Below are 20,443 nucleotides of genomic sequence, written 5' to 3' on the forward strand. Positions count from 1 at the left end.
AGTATGTCTGAAAATCTAAAAATAGCTTCATGTCATTATACTTATTTCAGAAAATGTTATTTAAATCACTGATGTAAGACCAACTGTGGAAAAATACTGTGATAGCGCTGTCTTGACAAGTTTATCGATATCTAACTCAAATAGATTTAGGTAATATGCGGTAAAGTGGATTTAATAATAATGATGAATTAATAGACGTACTTATTCTATTTATAGAACGTGAATCCGTCATTATATTTCCACGTATGTCTTTGCGTTTTATTTAAAAGTACGAAACAATATGGCACTTGCTTTTACATGATTTTTAAAACGTTATATCCCTACTTATAACTGATAAGATATCCAATAAAACAACTATCCTTAGGTGTTTATGGTTGATTCAATGTTAAAGGGTGTGTAACCAGTATCATATATATCGTGCAGGTTGTCTAGATTCACAACAAATGAATTTGAAAGAGGCTTGTTAATGAAGAGTATGGGGATTTTTTTAAGGTCGTCATAATGATTACATTTTTTAATATTCCACTTCCTGTCGTATGAAGTTGTAGGTGTTTGTTACTTTTTGCCTTTGGACTTTCGTGTATCATACTAAGTCCATCAAACCCTAGTGCATCGTGTCAAGTATACAAAACCCTATCGTTCTAAGTCCACCAAACCTTAGTGTATCATATGTCCATCAAACCTTAGTGTTTTATATATCCATCAAACCTTAGTGTATCATATGTCCACCAAACCTTAGTGTATCATATGTCCATCAAACCTTAGTGTTTTATATATCCATCAAACCTTAGTGTTTTATATATCCATCAAACCTTAGTGTTTTATATGTCCATCAAACCTTAGTGTTTTATATATCCATCAAACCTTAGTGTTTTATATATCCATCAAACCTTAGTGTATCATATATCCATCAAACCATAGTGTATCATATGTCCACCAAACCTTAGTGTATCATATGTCCATCAAACCTTAGTGTATCATATGTCCATCAAACCTTAGTGTATCATATGTCCATCAAACCTTAGTGTATCATATGTCCATCAAACCTTAGTGTATCATATGTCCATCAAACCTTAGTGTATCATATGTCCATCAAACCTTAGTGTATCATATATCCATCAAACCTTAGTGTTTTATATATCCATCAAACCTTAGTGTATCATATGTCCATCAAACCTTAGTGTATCATATGTCCATCAAACCTTATTGTATCATATGTCCATCAAACCTTAGTGTTTTATATAACCATCAAACCTTAGTGTTTTATATATCCATCAAACCTTAGTGTATCATATGTCCATCAAACCTTAGTGTATCATATGTCCATCAAACCTTAGTGTTTTATATATCCATCAAACCTTAGTGTTTTATATATCCATCAAACCTTAGTGTTTTATATATCCATCAAACCTTAGTGTATCATATATATCCATCAAACCTTAGTGTTTTATATATCCATCAAACCTTAGTGTTTTATATATCCATCAAACCTTAGTGTTTTATATATCCATCAAACCTTAGTGTATCATATATCCACCAAACCTTAGTGTATCATATGTCCATCAAACCTTAGTGTATCATATATCCATCAAATCTTAGTGTATCATATATCCACCAAACCTTAGTGTTTTATATATCCATCAAACCTTATTGTATCATATGTCCATCAAACCTTAGTGTATCATATGTCCATCAAACCTTAGTGTATCATATGTCCACCAAACCTTAGTGTATCATATGTCCATCAAACCTTAGTGTATCATATGTCCATCAAACCTTAGTGTATCATATGTCCATCAAACCTTAGTGTTTTATATATCCATCAAACCTTAGTGTTTCATATGTCCATCAAACCTTTGTGTATCATATGTCCATCAAACCTTAGTGTATCATATGTCCATCAAACCTTAGTGTTTTATATATCCATCAAACCTTAGTGTATCATATGTCCATCAAACCTTAGTGTATCATATGTCCATCAAACCTTATTGTATCATATGTCCATCAAACCTTAGTGTTTTATATATCCATCAAACCTTAGTGTATCATATGTCCATCAAACCTTAGTGTATCATATGTCCATCAAACCTTAGTGTATCATATGTCCACCAAACCTTAGTGTATCATATGTCCATCAAACCTTAGTGTATCATATATCCATCAAACCTTAGTGTACCATATGTCCATCAAACCTTAGTGTATCATATGTCCACCAAACCTTAGTGTTTTATATATCCATCAAACCTTAGTGTATCATATGTCCATCAAACCTTAGTGTATCATATGTCCATCAAACCTTAGTGTATCATATGTCCACCAAACCTTAATTGTATCATTTGTCTATCAAATCTTAGTGTATCATATGTCCACCAAACCTTAGTGTATCATATGTCCATCAAACCTTAGTGTATCATATGTCCATCAAACCTTAGTGTTTTATATATCCATCAGACCTTAGTGTATCATATGTCCATCAAACCTTAGTGTTTCATATGTCCATCAAACCTTAGTGTATCATATGTCCATCAAACCTTATTGTATCATATGTCCATCAAACCTTAGTGTATCATATGTCCATCAAACCTTAGTGTATCATATGTCCATCAAACCTTATTGTATCATATGTCCATCAAACCTTAGTGTTTTATATATCCATCAAACCTTAGTGTATCATATGTCCACCAAACCTTAGTGTATCATATGTCCATCAAACCTTAGTGTATCATATGTCCATCAAACCTTAGTGTTTTATATATCCATCAAACCTTAGTGTATCATATGTCCATCAAACCTTAGTGTATCATATGTCCATCAAACCTTAGTGTATCATATGTCCATCAAACCTTAGTGTATCATATGTCCATCAAACCTTAGTGTATCATATGTCCATCAAACCTTAGTGTATCATATGTCCATCAAACCTTAGTGTTTTATATATCCATCAAACCTTAGTGTATCATATGTCCATCAAACCTTAGTGTTTTATATATCCATCAAACCTTAGTGTATCATATGTCCACCAAACCTTAATTGTATCATTTGTCCATCAAACCTTATTGTATCATATGTCCATCAAACCTTATTGTATCATATGTCCATCAAACCTTAGTGTATCATATGTCCACCAAACCTTAGTGTATCATATGTCCACCAAACCTTAGTGTTTCATATGTTCACCAAACCCTTGTGACATATTTAAGTCTATCAAACCCTTTGTTAGTTATATGGAAAGTTCCTCACATATTTTTGTCTTTCCTCCAGTTCATCACGTCTTAATGTGTCTTGTCAACTCTCATGTTAACCCAAACTATAGGAAATAGGTAAAACTATACAGGAAATATTAGTGTCATTTGGTTCATCATACACTAATACCAAGTATACAGTTTTCCTGTTATTCTATGTTTCACGAAATCCTATGATCCCATTTATATTCCACGAAACCCAATGGTTTCAAGTCTAGCTCACCAATTCCTAATTCTTCATATCTTCAGTTTTTGTCTTGTATTAACAGTTCATCAAGACTTATTTTCTGAGAAGAATTAAAAAAAAACACAAGTACCGATGTTTCACCAAAGTTTCACCGAATTTGAGTCTTAAGGTTCTGTTGACATTTCGTTAATATTTTGTCGTAAGATGTTGCATTTTATGTTGCCAAAATTTAGTGTTGTCTTATTTGATGCCCGGACAGGAATTATTTCCGCTTTATAAACCACACAAAGTGTTAAACTTTACAACAGAAAGAAAACAGAAAAACATCAATGTTTGACATTGTTTTATTTATTTTCTGTGAACATACAACAGTAATATAAAATGGAACATGATTTATTAAAAAATAAGCAATATCACAATTATTACATTGTACAAAATTTATGAAACGATGAAAGATGAAAAACATTCAGGTCATAATGAAACGTGAATTAAATAGGAAATCTGTATACATTAAGACAACATTGAGGAAAATTGATAGGAAAAATAACACGAAAATAAACGTTCATGTTATATACATATATATAATACCTGTGGTAACGGGAATGCCTCCTTACAGATCAAGTAAACTCTAAGGAGTATTTCCTTACCTTACTATTTAAACTACTAATTACCTGGAAACAGAAATCGACTTTGAAACAGAAGGTAAGGCTGCCAAAACATAATATTTTGATTAAAAGTAATTTATCGTGCTGCAAAATCCCTCCTTACCAACAATTTCACTAATATGGCATTGTTTCGGATTTAAAGTCCCCACAGCAGCCAAGTATATTTGAAGACAGTGACGGTGGAACGGGGAGGAAAGGACCGAAATAGAAACAAAAAAACGTGTCCAGTGTTGAAATTTGGTTAGCAAGATATTGGCAATCTTTGTATGGAAGCAGTAGCGAGAGAAAATAAAACCTAAAGGAAAGAGGCTGATATTATTGCGGCGTTTGAAAAGTGGTACCGCGGTACCAACGCTGTCGCCTTTCGTATGGGTTACCTGTTCAACCGAAGTGGTTTTCCCAGGTACTCAGGTTACCTCCCTTTACGCGTTATATACTATCAGATATAGTTTGTTTTCGCAAATAACTGTGATATACACTTCGTCATTTTTTTAAATTATGAGCAGTAGCTGTGATTCGAGGACGAATCTCCCGTTATTATTTACAGCAAAATACATGATATCAACAAAATCCTTAAAAGAAATAAATAATACGTATTTTAATACGTTATTTGTTATAGTATTCCAGCACGCGAATATTAATTTAGAAAACGAAACAAAGGTAATCTCCTGTAGAATGTTTAAGTAACAGTGAACTTTAAAGGGTGACATAAAGGGTATTTTCATTGACATAAATATCAATGTATATACTTTATCCGTTCAGACTAAGGTTTAAGGCCACGTATTTCTATAATACCTTCATTTCTATTAACCACAAGACTTCCAAAACATACATATACATTAACAACACATACGTCTCTCATCACACAAGTTTACACAGAAAGACTGACGGGGAAGTGAAATTTTGGTTTAATCATCATTTAAATTGCGGACCAAACAATTTACCAAAGATATATGTTTTGCCATTTAGGATAAGACATCATTCCCAGAGAAATCTTGGCGTCACTTTATTATCGCTATTGGTTGGATCAGTGTCTCTTCATTCACTGTTAACAACCTGTTGTATTGACACGTGAGGTAAAGCATTCGGTGACACAATTTTGCAAGGGAAACTGATATACGGGGGACCTACATATGAACTTTCCGAACAATCCATAAACAACTTAGCAAGAAATAGAGATAACAAACTACAATCGATAGTAACAAAGAAAGCCCCCTGTCTTTTATTATTTAACTTATTTGTCCGTTTTCCTGGTCTGCCCGCATTAAATTTGAGATATTGAGGTATCCTGTAATGATAAATTTAGCAGGCATAATTATTGTACTGGAGAACTACGTATGGAATTTGAAAACGATACATTAAGTAATTCCAAATATAGTGATAACAATCTATAAATAGCCAAATTAAAGACGACCAATGTCGGCCATGTTGATTTCTATTTTGTTTAAATACGACCTTGCAAACTACGAGTGAATTTAAGAATGATTGGTCATGTTATTCTCATCAAATTGTAGTAAAAAAAAGGTCATAGTGCAAATTGGTCGCCTACAAAATGTAACATACAGAAGTTCATAACAGTGTCAAACTACACATGGAATTTGAGACTGATCCATTCAGTACTTATCAAGAAATAGTTACACCAATCATGGACGGGCGGACGACGGAGGAAGGACAATTGGAACAAATCACCATTTTATTATATTTGGCTTAAAATATATTGGCAGTAATTTTTATCTAATTTCTATTTTTATTTTTATGTTTAAAATTATAATGTAAATGTGGGGAGAAATGCAATTTCATCTTTTAAAATAGTGTAAAAAAAATAGCATTTTCGTTTCTTTAACTGATGACCATAAAACCAAAACTACACACAAGTATTTTTGGAATATATCAATTTCTTTCATACTTTAACAATTACACACGGGTAGACACATTCTCAAGACACAACTTTCATTCGAATTAAAGTAACAACTCACCTTTCGAAAATAAACATTTTAAATTACAAACGGATTGATATCTCAATACATTTATCTGAATGCATGTTAGCGAGTTCTTTGATTTCTCAATAAAAGTTCTCTTATATATGTTTCGATCAAAATGAATGAACGGTATCTACAAATCAACATCTCATTCTCATTTACCTATTCTCTTGACATCCACATATTGCACAACCCATTGTCTTGTATACAAAGGGTATATAACCCAGGTTCCAACATATCCGACATAAAATTGTTTTAAATCTATCAGAGATAGTGACAATATGAGACATTTCTTTCACTATCTTGATTTTTTCCCCACACTTGTTCGATGAATACCATTTTGAGTAAAATAACAACCATCTGATGCTTCTTCCTAATTTCGATGATATATATGTTGTTACAATATAAAGGCATGATTCTGAAATGGTAAGTTTCAAATGAGTATTAACATATTTTTAACTTGCAAAGTGATATGTGTATGACAAATGCATTTATATGTAATCAGAATATCTAACCGTTTAATCTAATACAGCAAAGAAACTTCACCATTGATGAAACAGCAGACTACATATTAAGCATATTTATACAAATTCTGTTCCAATCCAATGATTCCACTATTACATAGTGGATTAAACTGTCTGTGATCGGATGACTGTTCTTTATAACTCACGCTTACATCACGTGACCAGGGCAACACCACCGTATATTCCTGTATATTTGCAGACATGTAACACATAGATGTTTTTTTCAGATCTATTTACGGTTTCTCGTGCCGCTTTAACACCAGGAAGTCAAACACGTCTAGAAATTATAGGCAGTCACCATGAAGAACAAGACCATTTCTGTTATCATCAATAAAGGATATGAAAGTATGAAAAATAATTCCGTGATAATCAACGTTGGCCCTGGCAATGATGGGCAGGAAACCTCTTTGTTTTAAGTCCTCAGCGAATACTAGAAGTATAAATGTTCTCAAGCACCAGGTCGTTTAGCTTTACGCCCTCAAACAATCGCCTCGGGAGGAATCGGTGGAGGAGTGTAACCGCTGCATTCGGGTAAATCTGAAAATGAACATATCAATGAAATTTTGACATATTAATCTGTAAAGAAATACGTTGGATTTCTAAAACTGTTTTGACTCTACAACCTAGGGAATCATAAAGACAGAATTGGAGAATAATTTCGAAGGTTTCACTTACTACGTGTTATATATCCATTTGTGAAGCAATCGTTTATAATACATGCAGTTATATTTAACGCTAACCTGTGTATCCTGGAGCCATTTTTTCTTCTTCCTCTGCTTGCCGATATCTGCTTGCCTTAGCCTCGAGTGTTCTCTCCTTTCTCTTCGTCATAAGCGTCTGGATGATTGCGATGAATCGTTCAGTAGTTGAGAATTGTCCTGGCTGTCGTCGACACTGTGGACATTTGGCTCTCTTGTCCATTTCGAGACATTTACTGATACAAGCCTGATGATATGCTGCAACAACACCATAAACGTGTGTTTGTAAAAGACCGTTAAAGCAGAGGTTAACTTGTGAAAGCCATCCTGCATACTCGTCCTTAAAAATCAGATCACCCATTCAAGTAAAATAAACGGTTGTTATAATGTTGTTCAACATTTCTTTAGCTTGCAAAATTTACTCATCACGAGCTAAATTACACGTACAAGATATGAAATGACGATTGGAAAACAATTATATTAATATCATTGAAATACTATACATTTCTGTTTGCAATAGCAGATAAACATTTATATTACGTAGATATATTTTGTTGTTCAGGACTATTTTTTGTGTATAATCAATGAACAATTTTATGGTTTTCTTTTTCACAAATCTACTACTCAATCTAAAGCATTTTACCGTTTCCTCACAAGGATATAATAGTACTATATATCATTACATATCAAACTACAACGGCCAAGAATACAGTTAAAACAGAATAACCAAATGAATAATATATTGATGTTTTTACAAGTTATTTCGACGACAAAATAATTAAATAATAACTTACTGTGTTTACATGTTATTTCGACAACTGGCTTAATCATCATGTTTTTCTCCTCTAGGCAAATTGCACAATCGGAGCCTGTTGACAAATAAACAAAAATGTTATTGAAAAACTTTAGGATAGAGTTAAAATATATAGGAGAGACATCTGGACTTTTACGATTTTACAGTGCTTCTGCGAAAATACTAGAATAGTTTAGGACAAACAATGTATTTCGGTAGATAGGATTACTGGAAACAGGAGATATTTTGTTGTGCCTTAACACCGAGAGGCTATAGGAAATTCAACATCCGGGAATTCAGATACCTGGCATGTGTCACATATGTATTACATTAACCAGTTTGTTTATATCAAAGTGTATAACATTGTAAATGGATTACTCATGATAAGTCAACTCGTACCTGGTGAGATTCCCTTAACAAATCGATATATACCTTGTAAAAAGTTGTGAACAGCAAAGTATGAAGGCTTATTAGGGAAGTTATCAAGGAATGTACATGTTTTTCTCTCTATACATACCCATTTTTTGGCTGACAACTTTGAACCGACTGTTCACATTATTATCGTAGCAACAGCAGATGCCAAGCAGACTGGCTTGATTCTGAAAAAAAATAACCGCAAATTAGATTACAGAATGACAAGTGTAACAAAATGAAAGAATTAACTGTGTCATTCACTCTTTAATATCCGTTTAATATGAATGAATGACATTACTTTTACTGCTGGCCATACGATAAAATATTGTCAACATTTTAATCCGTATTGCCAACACTTCATATATCTTGTGATCTATATATTGAAAATATGGGATCGAAACGTTTTACCGAGTAATTTCCCTTCTTGTATATATTTATTTTAAAATACTTCTACACTTTGTACCTACCCCTTTGCTGCTTCGTCTCCGACACGCTAGATGGCAAACGATAGTGATGATAATGGCGACGACGCATGCTCCAATCACGACAGCTATGAAGATTATATCTCCTTTTGAGAATTCTGCTCCCTGGGACCTTCAAAGAGAAAAATATAATAATTGATTAGACAACTTTCACAAATATTTATCCCCCAGATCATTATTGAATGTGCATCCATGTAACTGGTTTCATGTTTACCAAAACTCTCCAACTGTCAACCGAGAGTAGAGCCGCGTGTTAAATAAGTTTTGCATTAACACAATCATGTGAGTAAATTCATTGGCGACATTATATGATTCTACATACACAATTCACTGTATAGGAATTTCTTTTCTTCAGTTTAATCTCTATGTACACTTAGATCATTTTACATCATCGTAATGTAGAAAATATCATTTTTTGTATTTTGAGAGAAAAAACTTTAAAATGGACACAATTTATATTTATCAACTCTTTTCTTGTCATTTCTTTCGACAAAAGTCGAAAACTAGTTTGAACCATCCACATCAGATTGCTTTTGTAGTTGTGTTTTCAAGACCAGTAGTAGTGCATGTTGTATTTCTTAGTTCATGTTCAAGGTTTTATGATATGTAAGCGATGACACTGTATGTGATCATACATAAGTGATGAAATTGTATGTGATGATATATAAATGATGAAATTGTATGTGATAATTGGAATTAGTTTTTACTAATATTCACATCTAATAATTTAATGTTGAACGGATTATTTAAATTTTTGATGAACGCTTAGGTTTTACAGTGTACACTGTTTATGTCTAAATGGAGTGGTCTTATAATTGTTCACTACTATATGATAACCATTAACGTCCCTTTGTAAACATAGAAAACCTTATCATTCAGTTTACATAAATTTTCCATTTCCCTTCAGTTCACACCATCAACATCCACACTCCTCATCAAAACTAAGCCATACTTGTTTGCAACATTTTCTAGGTTTTTAACATTTACACAAACTTAACGTGTAAGCTACATAACGCTATAATAGTATTCATACTTCCATAACAATATGATTCCATAGTTGAATGATTGCGGTCTGTGCTCGTTAATGAGAAATAATTTACATATAAAATATTAAGATGGCCGACATACATCATGAAACACTTTCGATAAAGTTGACTGATATTGCGGAAATGTTAAACTTACAACTGGATTATGAAGTACACAGTAAACACGGCCAATACCAAAGACTCGGTCAGTAGATTGTAATTCGGGTCTTCACAATGTAAACAAAACATAGCCTCACTTCACCTTGAAATCGACAAACTAAATGTGATATATCCAACACATAAACAGCCGAACAGCTGACAGCCTCAATAGGCATATATTATATATTGTTCGGGAAATTCAAGTTGGCTTCGGGCCATCGTTACTTTCGGTTCACAGCACATTTGTATTACACGCAGTCTAAAAATAACGCGTATGTCATTGCATAAGAATATGTAATTTCACATATGTTGATGTAGGTAAAATGAGGATCATTGAAGAAAAACTGGACTGATGTTGATGTAAATGCCAGCTTGAACATTGTTTCAGTAAATCAATCATGCTTACAGTGTTTTGTTTGTTGATCACGGCAAACATTGTAGAGGAATCATTCTACATGTAATGTTGGTTGTTATTTGATTTGATCAGAAGAATCAAATGCTTGACACTTGTAGCCATATATAAAAGTACATTCAATTAAGACTACGTCTATGACGAATAAATACGCTGGTGCGGTAAAACCTGATATTTCTTACAAATACAATTATATTTAAAAGTGTTCGACAAATCTCCGCAAAAAGTTTTTTTTTTAATCTGACATATCAGTCAAACAAATAGATATCATTATTGTATTTCACCCCAAAGAATGTCCTAGTTTTGTAACACCCCAACCATAAAAACTAGTTTTAAAATAGTTTATTCTATAGAAATAAAATCAACGTTCCTCAACGACAGATACTTGTATATTCTTATTAATACACTCAAAAGATCAAGACAAGAATTACGCTTCCGTAGAAAAGAAATATATTTTTACTACAGTTTGACCGAACGCACTGCCAAGCTTGCGCGTATACAAGGGCACAGTCCGTCAATGCTGCCATTTCACCTGTAGGAGTTACACCTACGGGGTAGGTGTCGAGTATCTGTTAATAAGCATAGCCATTCTATTATGTTAGATAATCAGTGTTGTGGTTGATGACTTTCAGGATGAAAGTCTATAGATCAGCTCATGTTACATCTTTACAAATACTGACATATATCTTCCAGATAATTCAAATTAAACCGAACTCACGTTTCTCTATCATGATAAATTCCAAGACTTAAATACATTAATTTGAAGTCATCTCCACATTGATAATAACTATGTCGTGTATGCCAGCTTTAAAGCATTTGGTATCTATATAAACTGACAGCAGAATTGAAGGGATACATACAAATTATTTGCATCGTGATAGCACACACATGTCAAATATCAATTTTCAAAATAAGGAATATTGAGACTTACAGGACAGAGCGGATAATGGTATGACACACAAGCAACACGAAGACGCAGCTTACAGTGTTAAAACCATATAACACTGACTTGGCATCCATCTGTCCGTCCGGACGGGAGAACCCTATACTACATGTAATTGAACTTGACATAAGTAACGTGGTCGACGACCTGAAGACTTTGGACATTTAAACACTGCATGAGCTCTTCACGTGTTCAAAATTGCCTGTAGTACTAATTTTGAGATTACCTGGCAGTTTAAATGTCATTTTGAATAGAAGGTTTGCTTGCTTGTATGTGTAATTATATTATAACTGTACTTTATGTGTATCAACAGGGCAATCACGCATTGTTTGACGACTTAATATCATTTAACAAAGAGTAAGACAAAGATCAAACCAATACCTGTTATAACTATTTCATGAGTTCGTGTCCGTACCACTCGTTATATCAAACAATCTCAATCAAACCGAGATAAAAGTCTCTCTAGCAGCATTGTATGTTGGTGTTCCATTTTTTCCATTTAAAATATATGAAAAAGACATATGGTTTTGTTTAGAACTTCAGTCGCTATTTTCAATTCCAAACTATAGAGAAACAAATACTCAAAACAGATAAACCTCGGATACTAGCCGTAAATACTCACAACAGATAAACCTCGGATACTAGCCGCAAATACTCACAACAGATAAACCTCGGATACTGGCCGTAAATAACGGTTGAACTACGGTAAAAAGGCGATGTTTTCCTTTCCAAGTTTGCATACATATCCTAAAAACTCTGAAATGAATTTTGCAACAACCAAAACTCCTTTGTGTTATCACAAGAGGTCCAAGGTTCTTAACGGTCACCTGAGTTATAATGCTTCTTGTAACACGTCATAGCAATGATTTTGTCATAAAAAGTAGGAACTTTAACTGCATTGATCACATAATGCATATGTAAACTGATGTCCTGGGCTAAAGCTTCTAACCAAGTTTGAATAAAAAAAAATTTACACTAAAAAATCTTCCATCTATGAAAAGTAGAACATCTTTGAAATTTCAGTCAATTTGACCCATATTTGGAATCGCCTATCTCCCTCTGGAGATAAAACTAGGTCAATATGTGCATCTCATCAAATTGATAAACTTAAACTGATAATTCTAGCCAAGTTTGAAGTATTTCTAAAAGAAAATAAACTAATGATGTTCAAAAATGTATTTTTCCTATGAAAACGATAGTAAACTTTATCCCCTCCCCATAGGAAAGTGTGAGACACCGGGGTCATGACATCTACAATTTTGGTTAGACACCTGAATGCCTTTCCGTCCATGAAGAGTATTTGATTCCATCATACCTGGGATTTGAGAAGAGGATTTTTGAAGTTTCAGTCAACTTGACACTTTTAGGTGCCGCCCCTCAGGCCCCTGGGGACTATATAATTTACAACTTGGTGCGCCTTTAGCCATGGAAAATATATGTAAAATTTCATTTCATGGTTCAGGTGTTGTCCAGAAGAAGTCGAAAATGTTAAAGTTTACGACGCACGACGAACAACGCACGACGCAGGACAAAAGAGCATCGCAATAGGTCACCCCGAGATTTTGTCTCAGGTGACCTAAATATTCAGGTAAATAAATGAAATAGGCGTATTCTATATCCAAGAATTCCTATCTCAACGTAGAGAAAAAATCTTTTCTGGGCTCTAGGATATGTAGGATGCCTCATCAAGATTTTGGCAGCTAGGTGGTTGTAAACATGCACAAAATACACGTGTATTGCTATCCTGTACCGTAACAAAAACAACAAAAATTTGATGTGTGCTCGTGATCTTAATAAAGTAAACCAATGAATATACAGAATTAATACAAAACATCAAAACCAATAACTATATGCTGAATATTTACAAAATTTCCTAAACGATTACCTAGAAGTGTATATCTCCCTCCAGATTCCTAAGAGTAGAAGACAAATAAAGCTAACCAGTAATATCAGTGCTGGTACCAACATGTTGAGGAGCAGTTAGGATCACCCCGGCATTACAATCTCTCTCTCTCAAACAATCACGTGCTATTATTTTCCAAATACAAAATTAATATTGGAATTCCAACAAGGAAGTTGAGTGGTTCCATAAATAGGAAACGTAAAGCTATTTCTGATGTCTTTCATATGCAGATCATTGAAACCGATACCCGTTGCCACTTCTACATACAGGTCAAAAACGAATGCATAAAAAATCACATTCCCTAAGTTTATGATAGTGAAATTGGCATAAAGACTAAAATTAACATTTTAAACGGCTACTAAGTAAAATCATTAAACATGGCAAATGTAAATACACAAGCGTACATCATTCATCAAGTTTGAACAAATATTTTCAAAAGTGAAATTTAAGCAGACCAAGAGAGCGAGACCAATTACTTACCACCTGAATATTGTATAGGCAACAGACAGGAGAAAAGATGTCGACAGGATAACTAAATGGAGTAAACAGTGGTCAGAGTACCTTTCTGTTGCCATTCTAGTCCAGTCTTAAAGTGCATTGACAAGGAAAATGAACAAATTGACATGTAATCCATGAATCCGAACTCCTTTGAATAATCTGACAACCCAGCTGTGCTGAGCTTGTGACGACACCTATCCAGACACACGTACCTCCGCCTGGAGTTGTTCGGATCTGCCGGCATACGCATAGCTCCACTTCTCAGCCAGCAGTTATATCCACCTACCAGCTATGTGTATGGAAAAAGCTAACATCTATCAGATTCATGTTACTCCATCAGGAATGATGAATTTGGATATTAACCAGGTATTATTAGAAATTTCTAACAAACGTTGCTATAGTTATAAATGGTTTCGTTTTATCACACCTATATATCTCGCTAACACCGTTTAATCAAATAACGTGTTGCTAACCAAACTTTGAATTCCATTGACATTCGACACGGTAACTAACGACCAACCATAACACAAGCCGGGATCCCTTGTTATTTAAATATCTGTTTTACATACGGGCAACGGTGACGTCATGTTAGGTCGTGGTCACCCGTGTGTGCAATAAAACAGCTGATATAAGGTTGGCTGTAGCAATGAGTTGTAATAAGGACACTAGGATTCAATAACACTGAAGTTGGCAGGGTTTTTTGTTTAATATATAAAGGAAATCACAAGAAAAGTAACCTGACAAAAGTACTCAACACAAAGGATGAAATATTCTTTGTAATATAGTTTTCACATGTCTGCAGATTATAGAAACCACTATACCGCCGGTAAACAAACTATGTGGTAACACACAAGTAACAGTCAACATATATCATACACTGCATAACTACATCGCATATGTCGATGATTAGTGCGCGTGTTCATCAATGTCGGCACCGAGGTCAGGTAAAGATATAAAGGATTTAGACAGGTTGATATAATTATTAGGAAATAACGAGTACTTCGAAAATACAGATTATACCAAATGATCACAGATTAGAAACGTCCCTCCCTCTCGTGTGATTTTCAAACTGGTTACCTGTGGTTAGAATTCAGTTGGGACAATGTTAGGCCACGGAGTCGAGCTTTACAGCATAAGGTCATAGGAACACCGGTACAGTCGACTCCATCTATACCACTATCAACTCTCACTCACCGCTTTTCCCTTTTTGTTCAGTTTCATATATCTGCCGTCAAATGAAAGACTGACAGGCAGTAAGTTAGCGATTGTTAAGTCTCTTAAGTAAATCAATAAATAAGTAAATGACGTCATCTGTACAATTGTTCTTGTCCAAACATAGGTATTCCTGTTTATATTGCATGCCATCAATAACCTTAATTTCAAGTTTAATGCTGAGTAACGAGTGTTGATCACGGGTGCGTGTATTAATGACCACGTGACCTCAGTATAATGATACAGATAAAGTATCACTTTGTTGTCTGAATCGATCACTTCTCCTTTTGGATCATTATGATAAAGTAGGTAGAGAAGATTATCACACTGTAACATCGTGTTTAGGTAAATCATAACACGGTTAGACCACTGTAACATCGTGTTTAGGTAAATAATAATGCGGTTAGACCACTGTAACATCGTGTTTAGGTAAATCATAACACGGTTAGACCACTGTAACATCGTGTTTAGGTAAATCATAACACGGTTAGACCACTGTAACATCGTGTTTAGGTAAATAATAATGCGGTTAGACCACTGTAACATCGTGTTTAGGTAAATCATAACACGGTTACACCACTGTATCGTCGTGTTTAGGTAAATAATAATGCGGTTAGACCACTGTATCGTCGTGTTTAGGTAAATCATAACACGGTTACACCATTAACCGTTTCTCGGCCTCGTCCACAGCTGTTTTAGCTCCTCAACAATATCTGTTTGGATCATTATCAGAATGCGTGGATCCTCCTTATTTTGGTAGGATCATTCATGTTTTATTTTAATGGTCAATTATATGTTTGAATCATTATACATATGTTCCATCAACGCCTTTTTTCTTGACGATTACGAATAATATCATCCGTATGCCTAACAAATAACAAATGTGATTATTCGAATCGCTGCAGAAGGATAGTTTTTAAATCGAAAGTAATACAACCCACGGATTACTCACCATTTCATAACACGATAGCCCACGATCATGCATGCCAGCATGCTCATCGTAAACACGAATAGAACTCCGTAGCGGAAGGACAGACTATGAGCCATATTGGTAAGACTACACAGGTTCCAACATTGAGATATATAATTACCTGAACGACTTTAGCAGCGACATTGTCAATACCTACTGACCGCCCCGGCAGTTAACAAATAGATTTGATTCACGAATTAGATCAGCAAACTGGTTCAAATTATTATAAATACAGAGTAAGCATGATCAGACTTGAACTGGCAAGTTACCATTAGTTAATGTCCAAGTGGATACTGTTGTGTTTGAAACGAGCACCTTATGTCATTAATTTACAGTATATACCCTTAGACAAAACGCTTTAGTCACTCGGAGGTCTTACAGAAGCAGTCTGTGATAACATGGTTAGTGGTGTGTATAGAAACCATAGTATATATACACACGGTGTAAATTTCCAGAAAGATGACAAAACACAGACAAATAGGGCCAAATATCTACCATACCATTGTCTCACAGCGTCAATAATCTGTTGATATTAACAGAAAAAAAATTACAATTAAAGAGAAATTAAAAGACTTCATTGTCTAATCAAGTTTCAAATCTGTAGTCTTCGTCATAAATATTTAAATTACTTTGTGTTAATAACATACCGGGTCGGCCACAATACATTAAGTCAAAGTAGAATATTAACATCTGTACATCAATGTGCATCAACGTCTACTAGTTTAAAAATGACGTCTGGATGTTTGTTTGCTGCGTGAACGATCAGTACATTTCTTCAAAAATACCGTTAAACTGTTGTTAAATCCCTATCACTGAAACAAGAGATCCCGGAGGGATCTCGGCACCCACCGTTGTTTTATCATTACTTGTTCTCTGAAAGTTGGATCTTCTCCCTTCTGTTCTCTTCTATGTTTTTACTCTTAATAAGACCTTTCAGCATTCCTTTACTGAAATAGCGATAACGAACTCTTAACGTTTGATCTCGGATCAACACCAACTGTATAGCTAACGAACTCTAACGTTTGATCTCGGATCAACGCCAACTGTATAGCTAACGAACTCTAACGTTTGATCTCGGATCAACACCAACTGTATAGATAACGAACCCTAACGTTTGATCTCGGATCAACGCCAACTGTATAGCTGACGAACTCTAACGTTTGATCTCGGATCAACGCCAACTGTATAGCTAACGAACCCTAACGTTTGATCTCGGATCAACGCCAACTGTATAGCTAACGAACTCTAACGTTTGATCTCGGATCAACGCCAACTGTATAGCTAACGAACTCTAACGTTTGATCTCGGATCAACGCCAACTGTATAGCTAACGAACTCTAACGTTTGATCTCGGATCAACGCCAACTGTATAGCTAACGAACTCTAACGTTTGATCTCGGATCAACGCCAACTGTATAGCTAACGAACTCTAACGTTTGATCTCGAATCAACACCAACTGTATAGCTAACGATCTCTAACGTTTGATCTCGGATCAACGCCAACTTTATAGCTAACGAACCCTGACGTTTGATCTCGGATCAACACCAACTGTATAGCTAACGAACTCTAACGTTTGATCTCGAATCAACACCAACTGTATAGCTAACGAACTCTAACGTTTGATCTCGAATCAACACCAACTGTATAGCTAACGAACCCTAACGTTTGATCTCGGATCAACACCAACTGTATAGCTAACGAACTCTAACGTTTGATCTCGGATCAACGCCAACTGTATAGCTAACGAACCCTAACGTTTGATCTCGGATCAACACCAACTGTATAGCTAACAAACTCTAACGTTTGATCTCGGATCAACACCAACTGTATAGCTAACGAACTCTAACGTTTGATCTCGGATCAACGCCAACTGTATAGCTAACGAACCCTAACGTTTGATCTCGGATCAACACCAACTGTATAGCTAACGAACTCTAACGTTTGATCTCGAATCAACACCAACTGTATAGCTAACGATCTCTAACGTTTGATCTCGGATAGCTAACGAACTCTAACGTTTGATCTCGGATCAACGCCAACTATATAGCTAACGAACCCTGACGTTTGATCTCGGATCAACACCAACTGTATAGCTAACGAACTCTGACGTTTGATCTCGGATCAACACCAACTGTATAGCTAACGAACCCTAACGTTTGATCTCGGATCAACACCAACTGTATAGCTAACGAACTCTAACGTTTGATCTCGGATCAACGCCAACTGTATAGCTAACGAACCCTAACGTTTGATCTCGGATCAACACCAACTGTATAGCTAACGAACTCTAACGTTTGATCTCGGATCAACGCCAACTATATAGTAATCATACTAAGCTAAGCTAAGCTAAAGTACCCTAACTTTGAACAATTATTTTCGGAAGTATATCACGAACTGGCGATGTCAGGTTTAGAATTTAAATTATTTCCGGGAATTAGCATAAAGTATATCCCAATGAACGTCGAATTCGGATTGCGGTACTCTACAATTAGATTAATTGGTGTAATGCGAAGTATAACTAACTTTATTGCCGCTAAATCTAGATATCAGCTGATGGTATTTAAGTACTTGTTTTCGTTTCATAGACAGCTAACTGTATATATTTCGATCTTAGACGTTTTCTACTTACACAGTATTTTTGTTTTACAGAACAATAACATATGTGTATGTCAAGCAACAACTCTTCAGATTGAAATGAAGAAAATATATGTATTAGTATACAAAATGTAGGTCTACCCATTGAAAACACGCGAAAAATCACGTACAACAAACAGCCGTGTGCTATAGCATCTATCATAGGTATTATATGCATAAAGACCGAGATCGTTGTTTGAATAATACATTTTCTCGTCTATAAAACAATCATAAAGATGTGAGATAACAGACAACAAAGACACTACAGAATACTGACAGTATACAAGGTAACCAGAATACCGACGGTATACAAGGTAACCAGAATACCGACGGTATACCATCTGACATCAATATTAACTTTACACGTTAAAGACGCCATATTGATGGTCTTTTTCTACACCGCATGTGCAAAGTACATTAAGATAAAGTTCGACGCCCCTCAGACATTCACAAATATGCGACCTACTGTACCTCGCGATCATTTGAATATGAATATGTCTCCCCTGATTCCCAGTGCAATGACAGCCGATCATGTCGTCATATTGAGTAGCACGGATATTGACGTGCTTAAATTCTTTGATTTTCCGAGAATATAAAACTGTAGACTGCAGCTTCAATTTACCTTATTATCAACTTCGAAACGTTTCATTCAGGGCAGTATAACCAAGATATCTTAGATACATTTTTGACTTCGAATTCAGCATTGTACTAAAATGTCCCCTTTGTTTTGATACTTGAACAAAAAGATAATTCATATTAACTATTCAATGTTTACAAATAGATAGCTGCTTAGAAAGACCTACATTTATAAAAGTTTACATATCAGTAAGTGCACAGCGGCCATTGCGGTATTATTGCATGATATGTGATTTATTTTTGTCGGTACTTTTCATCAATTACGACATAAAAGATACATTTTTTACAAATCATAGTGTGATGGTAAACTACAATATGATACATTTAATTTTGAAGTTTTTGTATCCTTTTTACACTTATCACACTTACTGCCGTGCGTCAATGATTTGTTAACGGTTGTTAACCGCTGGATATAATGTCTCTCTCATTGAGGCGTATGGTGTAAGTATTGCTACATAGAACTGAATCAGAAATATTAAATAAAATGCTTATCGTAATAAAAGAACACGAATCATTGCAGTAAATAACAGTATAAAACCTATGATCACGAGGTAACACCATAAAGGTCGACAGTAGTCCAGACCGATTTGTACGATACTCCGGGCAGACATTGATTGTATTGTCCTTTACCGCAATCCGATCTGAGGATTTCAAGAGCCGATGTCCAGTAGACGATATTTTAACTTTAGTATGCTACCTTATGATGGATACCTTCACTCATGATAGGTAAGTAGAAGATATTATATATAAGGTATGCCTTCAGTCGTGATTGTTCAATAGACGATATTCTGAATACAGTCGTGAATTGCGCTGATAAAAACTAAAATATGACCCGGAATTTATTTAGTATTACTCATATTTATATGGCAATATACATAAACGACCCGGTATTTAGCATTACTCATACTTATATGGCAATATACAGAAACGACCCGGCATTTAGTATTACTCATATTTATATGGCAATATACAGAAACGACCCGGCATTTAGTATTACTCATATTTATATGGCAACATACATAAACGACCCGGCATTTAGCATTACTCATACTTATATGGCAATATA

At 34.8% G+C, this 20,443-nt stretch overlaps 1 protein-coding gene across 8 annotated transcripts in view; it reads right to left on the minus strand.

Moving 5' to 3' along the window:
- Positions 1-3,757: 3,757 nt before the first annotated feature.
- The window catches only part of LOC132548283 (uncharacterized), a 41,294-nt gene continuing 24,608 nt past the window's right edge, over positions 3,758-20,443 (minus strand). For 6 of the 8 annotated variants that reach the window (XM_060212142.1, XM_060212139.1, XM_060212140.1 and 3 more), the window contains exons 2-6: positions 8,970-9,096; positions 8,606-8,687; positions 8,090-8,164; positions 7,338-7,553; positions 3,758-7,134 (exon numbers count right to left, since the gene is read on the minus strand). In XM_060212142.1, the coding sequence (XP_060068125.1) occupies positions 7,076-7,134; positions 7,338-7,553; positions 8,090-8,164; positions 8,606-8,687; positions 8,970-9,096 (559 nt within the window). In that variant the 3' untranslated portion in view covers positions 3,758-7,075. The other 2 variants (XM_060212141.1, XM_060212138.1) reach the window with 2 other exon arrangements.

This window comes from Ylistrum balloti, unplaced genomic scaffold (assembly GCF_031769215.1).
Source record: "Ylistrum balloti isolate Yb309-2 unplaced genomic scaffold, AGI_CSIRO_Ybal_v1 Utg370006, whole genome shotgun sequence".
NCBI classification, from domain to species: Eukaryota; Metazoa; Mollusca; class Bivalvia; order Pectinida; family Pectinidae; genus Ylistrum; species Ylistrum balloti.